The sequence below is a fragment of the Rousettus aegyptiacus genome, unplaced genomic scaffold (genome assembly GCF_014176215.1).
Source record: "Rousettus aegyptiacus isolate mRouAeg1 unplaced genomic scaffold, mRouAeg1.p scaffold_m13_p_6, whole genome shotgun sequence".
NCBI lineage: Eukaryota > Metazoa > Chordata > Mammalia > Chiroptera > Pteropodidae > Rousettus > Rousettus aegyptiacus.
This window is the reverse complement of record NW_023416309.1, coordinates 76764759-76771593: the sequence shown is the minus strand read 5'-3', so window position 1 is coordinate 76771593 and position 6835 is coordinate 76764759. Positions and strand designations below refer to the sequence as shown.

Sequence of the window (6835 nt, the reverse complement as noted above, 5' to 3'; positions counted from 1 at the left end):
CAAGAGAGGCCAAGACCATCTATGACAGGGGACTTCTCTGACATAGTGTTATCCTCATGGGACCTCAGAATTAGACGAAGAAGGGGGAGGAAGATGTGGGAAGAGCTAAGGACAGGTAGATAATACAAGCACGAATAAATACTACAGTGTTAAAACAGTAGTGCCTCATACTTCTGTGATGGTTTAGAATTTTTCTAAACATTATCTCTATCCCCCATATTAATCTGTGGGGATAGGGCAGTTACCATAATAACTCCATTTAACGCATGGGACATAGAAGAGCTGTTTGCTTTCCCACAGTCACCCCAGGGACTAGAGGTGGAGCCAGGATGAAATATAGGTCCCTAGACTGAGGGTTTTGTTCTCCTGGTTGTTAGGTCCAAGTGGGATGTGGGGGCAGAGACAAGATGATTCCTAAACCTGGGAATGAGGAAGCGACACAAGAAAGGAGGCAAAAACTGGAGAAGCCCTTTCCAACTTTAAATTCTTAATAAATTTTCAGGAACCAAGTCCATGCTCACATGGGGTCTTGTTAGTGAGGGCCATAGAGACTGTGTCTTGAGAGTCCCATAATGATTCTAAGAGATGGCAGAGGCACTGTGCTGTGCCAGGAGGGAACAGGGGATGTCACCTCAGGGGTTATCCCCTACCATACGTTTCTAGTTCATGCCTTTAGAAGATGATATTCCCATGACAGAGATAGAGAGAAAGAAGAAATTGGAGAGGCTGTATGGTACTGCCCTTAGGCTTTTGTGTCCTGGTCAATTAATTATTCTCCACACCCATGCGATAGCCTACTCTCTTTGGGAAACCTGATGGACTTTGTAGATAAATAATTGATCTGCTCTTCCAGTTATCAGCAACTAATGAACCCCTTTGGAATCTGATTTTGTTATTTGTGAAATGACAGCAATATCCCCTCTCAGGTTGCTGGGGGAATTAATGAAGTAATACACAAAGTTCCTAGTAGGAGACCACCAATGTTGTTATTAACATAATGATAATTGATAGCATTTATCATGTGTTTGTTATGTATGTGACACCATACCATGAGTTTTATACACACTAAATCCTAATCAAACCTTGCAACAATTCCATGAGGTAGATACCTTTTTTATACCTATTGTTCAGATAAATAAATTGAGGTTCAGAGTGGTTCAGTAATTTGTCTAAGTCCACATAGTTAGAACCTTGAGGAGTTGGAATTCAAACTTGCATTAGTCTGATTCCAAGGTACATGCTCTCAACAATTACACTATGTGACTTACTTTCCCACTCCCTTCCAATTAACCCTTCTCCCCCAAACAATACACTTTTAGCTTCTGTTGTTTGTGACAAATATTGTTTCAAATATTCCGTGGACTATGCTCTAGGAATGAATCTAAGGCATTCAACTCTTAGTAATATAATGGCCTCTGCTCCACCCTAATAGCACAGTTCATAGCACTGAGATCAACTTCCAGCTGCTAGCTCTAGTGTAACTCTTCTGTTCTCCTATTATATCTGCTACTTACTCTCACTGCAAAGAATTATGACCTTGACTTGGTGGTCATATGGGGAGCTGACCCTCCAGTGTTAGGCTTGCATTGCTGGCTTAAGGATATAATATATAAATGTTAAGGCTTTTCATCATTCAGTAACATTTCTCTAAATCTAAAACTATAAAAGTGTTCTACATAAAAATCATAAACAATTGCAGAAGCTTAAATATCAATAACATCATAAGGAAATTAAATACACTTTTAAAAATAATTCTTGGGTAAAAGAGCAAAACAACTACTCCAGTATTGTATTAATGCAAGAATAGAAAGATCAATGTAAACCAGCCTTCATATGGATTTTCAACCTAGCTACACATTATCTTGGTAGTCAAAGATCTTTAATCCTTGAACACAGTTTAAAGTTGTATTGAACAGGTAGTGATACTACTATGGACTGAATGTTTGCATCGCCTCCATCCTAGCCAAATTCAAATGTTGAAATCCTAATCTTTAACATGATGATATTAAGAGGTTGGGCTTTTGGTAGGTTGCTGGAGCCAGCCGGCTAAAATTGAACAGCACCTGAAAGAGGGGGGTGAAGCCTAAGGAAAAAAAGAGAAGACAGGAAAGCGCTTCGGGAGGGCATACAGTCTCACTGCTGCAGCCCCCAGTTTATTTAGCACAGCCTTTATATAGGTTTTTGGATACAATAACAAAGCATAACGTATATCAGTCGAATGCTGACATTTACACAAGATCATAAAACATCCAGCTCTCAGGGTACAAACATTCCGGCTTTCAAGGCTGTAAAAACATTCCATTACCTTAAAAAAGTTTTTTAATGAGGAGAAGCTCCTCACCAGGGTCAGTAATGTTTAACTTAACATCCTGCATCCTTGAATCATTGATAACACAGTCTCAGCAGCTGCTTTATGGCTCCAAGCAGTGTTAGCAACTGCTTTATGTCTCCAAGCTACGTGACACCTTTAGTGCTTTGTAATGGCTCTCGACAGTAGGTGATTTAGACATAAGGGTGGAAACCTCATGAATGGTATTAGTGCCCTTATAAAAATGACCCCAGTCCTACCACCACCATGAGTGCACCTGTGCCCCAGAACCCTGGCACTGAGGTAGTTCCATGTGGACCTGACCCTAGGATTCTGACTCTGCTGCCACTCCAAATGTCAGCACACCAGACCTGGTAAAAGAGGTATCCTTTTGGCTAGAACTTCCCCCATGGACAAGTTAGAAAAACAAGAGGACACCAGCAACCTTTGCCACTAAGGAGTGCAATAACTCTAGCTACTACTGCTACCTGCAGGGCTTCCACAGATTGGGCCACCAAAGACCCCCTGCAGTCTTCGCCACTATTGACTTTAGCCACATCAGACTAAAAAACTTCTGTACAGCAAAAGAAGCAACCAATAAATCAAAAAGACAACCTACTGAATGGGAGAAAATATTTGCAAATTATATATCTGATAAGGAGTTAATACCTAAAAAATATAAAGAACTCACACAGATTATACAAAAGAAAAAAAAAAGCAAATAATCCAATTTTTAAAATGAGCAAAAGACCCAAATAGACATTTTTCCAAAGAAGACATACAAATTGCCAATAGGCATATGAAAAGGTGCTCAACATCGCTAATCATCAGAGAAATGTAAATCCAAACCACAATGAGATATCACCTCACTGGTGTTAACATGGCTATTATCAAAAAAGATAAAAGATAACGGGTTGGTGAGGATGTGGAGTAAAGGGAACCCTCTTGCACTGTTGGTGGGAGTGTAAATTGGTAGGGCTACTATGGAGAACAGTATGGAGGTTATTCAGAAAATTACAAGTAGAACTACCATATGGTTCAATTATCTGGCTTCTTTCTGGTTATATATCTGAAGAAAATGAAATCACTATCTCAAGGGGATATCTGTAATCCCATGTTCACTGCAGCATTATTCACAATAGGCAAGATATGGAAATAACCTAAATGTTCTCTGACAGATGTAGTATGTATATATAAACAAAATGCTCTTCATACAATTATTTTATATATATATATACACACACATACACACATATGTGTGTATGTGTGCGCGTGTATAAGAATATTATTCAGCCATAAAAAAGAAGGAATTCCTGCCACTATGACAACATGGGTGAAATTTGATGGTATTATGTTGAATGATTCCACGCACAAAAGATACTACACAGAATATGTCTTTCATTCAACATAATGGAAGACATATTCTGTGTGGTATCTTTTGTGCGTGGAATCTTTAAAAAAAAAAAAGCCAATTTTATAGAATCGTAGAATGGTGGTTGCCAGGGGCTTGGGGAAAAGAGCAAATGGAGAAATGTAGGTCAAAGACTACAAACTTTCAGTTATAAGATGAATAAGTTCTGAGAGTCTAATGTGTAGCATAATGACTATAGTTGATAATATGGTATTGTATACTTAAAATTTGCTGAGAGTAAATCTTAAGTGTTCTCATCACAAATGAAAAAAAGTTGACTATGTGAGATAATGAATGTGTTAATTATCTTGATCTTAGTAATCATTCCACAATGTATATCAAATCATCACGTTGTACACTTTAAATATATACAATTATCTTTGTCAATTATTCCTCAATAAACTTGAGAAAAATAATTTCCAATGAGGAAATATTAATGGATTATATTAGTCAGCGCTAGCCTTTATAATGAAATACCATAGACTGAGGGTTTATACAACAGAAATTTATTTTTTTCCAATTTTGGAAGCTAGATCAAGGTACCAGTATGGTGAGCTTCTGGTGAGAGCTCTTTTCCTTGCTTGCAGATGGCCACTTTCCCACTTTATCCTCACATGGGTGGAAGAGAGGAAGAGTTCTCTCTCAGTCTCTTCCTCTCTTATAATGCCACCGTCCTATCAGATCCGGGTCCTAATTTAACTTTAATTACTTCCTAAAATATCCCATTATTACTTCCTAATTAATATTATTTAACCTTAACTATTTCCTGAAAACCTTATCTCCACATACAGTCACATTAGGGGTGAAGGGTTTAACATATGAATTTGGGTGGGATACAATTCAGTCCACTTCATGGATAATAAAACATTTGAAAATATATTCAACCTTAGGTGAACATCAAAGAAATGCATATTAAAATAATAACCAGTAATTTGCAACCATTATATTGTCAAAATTAGAAGAATTTATTTATATCAGCCACTTTTGACAAGGTGTGGGGAACAAACAGTATTCACCATTGGAATAATAAATTTTTTTTGTAGACCAAGAGGGAAATATATATATCAAAAATCCAAATTTTTATTTTATTCAACTCAGGAACCTTACTAATTAAAACTTATCTTATGGAAATGCTTGCAAGATAATACAAACACATCTGTAAAGAATATTCTTTACATTATTGATCATAATTGCAGTAAATCTAGAAACAATCTAAACTGCATCAAAAAGAATATGGTTAATTAAATTATAGCTAATGCATAAATTAACACTAAGTGTCATTAAAATGGATAAGGTAAGTTTTTGGGTACTTGACAGGTTAAAAAAAATCTGTGCAAAACAAAAACATGTCATAACATGCCCCTTGTCAATGTGAAATATACATAAGCATGTTTATATTGATATGAAAATTTATAAACATGTTTATATACATATAAAAAACTAGAAGGGTAAGCGCCAAATTCTTAACAGTGTTTTTTTTCCTAGAAAATTAATCATTAAGAATGAGAACAAAGAGGGTGAAGGTTTTGACTTTAATTTTCCACTGGTAAAATTTTGTTTTATTTTCATTTTTATAAACATAATTTCTAATGAAAATTTAAAAATCAATGGATATTTAGGGAAAAAATAAGAAATTCCAAAGGGACTATAAACTCTTCATTATTAAATACTCTAGAATCTTCCAATGTAGACAGGGTACTGGAAATTAGTGTATCAAATTATACTGTACTAGATCTGGATCCTTGTGTGGGACCTTGTGTTAAAGCAGATTGGAGGAGCTGTTTCAGAGAAAGCCTGGCAGGAGGATGTGCTAATAATACTTGGCACCAGGCTGTGACTTTCCATATTCCAGTTGGAGAGAATTTTTGCTGGTATATTTTTGAGAATTCACGCAAAAAATAAACAAAGGGTCATGGCAGTAGGACCATAAGTCTTCCAAGATACAGAGCTTCCCGGGTTCTACCTTTATATGGAGTGAAAAGGGTAGCCAAGACAAAGTGGCAACCAGCCAAGGGTTCAGGCCTACAGAACTTGCACACCTAATAATAGGGAAAGCGTCCTTGGGGAATAAGAAGTTTCATTTCCTAAAAAAAAAAAAAGCCATTTTGCTCACTTGCTGTGGTTCTACCTTCTTCAGACACTCTTCATGCAAGGGCTCGCTTCCCTGTGAGCACTCGCCTCAAGGCGCCCTGCACATCAGGGTTCCGGAGGCTGTAGATGAGTGGATTCAGCATGGGGCTGATCACAGTATTAAGAATGCCAATCCCCTTGTCCTTGTCGGAAGCCTCCACTGAGCCCAGACGCATGTAACTGAAGACACCAGTTCCATAGAAGATGCCCACCACTGTGAGGTGGGAGCTACATGTGGAGAAGGCTTTCTTCTTGCCCTCTGCAGAGCGTATTCTCAAGATAGCAGCTGCCACATGTATGTAGGAGGTAACAATAAGAATCACAGGTGCACCTGCCATGAGGATACCCAGACCAAAGAGGAGCAGCTCATTGAGTTGGGTGCTGGAGCAGGAGAGCTGGAAGAGCTGTGGGAGGTCACAGTAGAAGTGATTGATCACATTGGGACCACAGAAGTTGAGTGTAGATATGGCTACAGTGTGGGTCAGAGCATTAGTGAAGGCACAAGTCCAGGACACGGCCACCAATATTTTCTGGATCATCTGGCTCATGCAGGTGCTATACGTTAGGGGCCGGCAGATGGCCAGGAATCGGTCATAGGCCATGGCTGTCAACAGAAAGCAGTCCACACCAGCCAACTGATGGAAGAAGAAAAGCTGTGTGAGGCAGGCTCCATAGGGAACTGTACGCTTTTGGGACAAGAGATGACTCAACATTGAGGGAATAGTGACAGTGATGCACCCAACGTCTAGCACTGATAGGTTCCCCAGGAAGAAGTACATGGGGGTGTGGAGTTTGGGCTCTGCCAAGATGGCTGCCAAGATGCTGAGGTTTCCCGCAACTGTGACCAGGTAGGCAAAAAGAAAGAGTACAAAGACAACTGGTCGCAGTCCTGGTGTCTCCACCAAGCCCAGTAGGATGAACTCAGTAACGGCTGTTCCATTGTTCCCAAATTCTGGCTCCGTGGGTCCCTGCAAGTAGATACCCAT

General features: G+C 38.8%; 1 protein-coding gene across 1 annotated transcript; it reads right to left on the bottom strand.

Annotated features, from left to right (window-relative positions):
• Nucleotides 1-5863: 5863 nt before the first annotated feature.
• On the bottom strand, nt 5864-6835 carry LOC107507635 (olfactory receptor 3A1-like). Its single transcript, XM_016138742.2, has one exon. It carries the CDS (start codon nt 6833-6835, stop codon nt 5864-5866), a length of 972 nt encoding a protein of 323 aa, XP_015994228.2.

Excerpts from the sequence above, each read along its gene's own strand:
- LOC107507635 (XM_016138742.2), bottom strand. The coding sequence starts at position 6,835 with ATGGGTATCTACTTGCAGGGACCCACGGAGCCAGAATTTGGGAACAAT.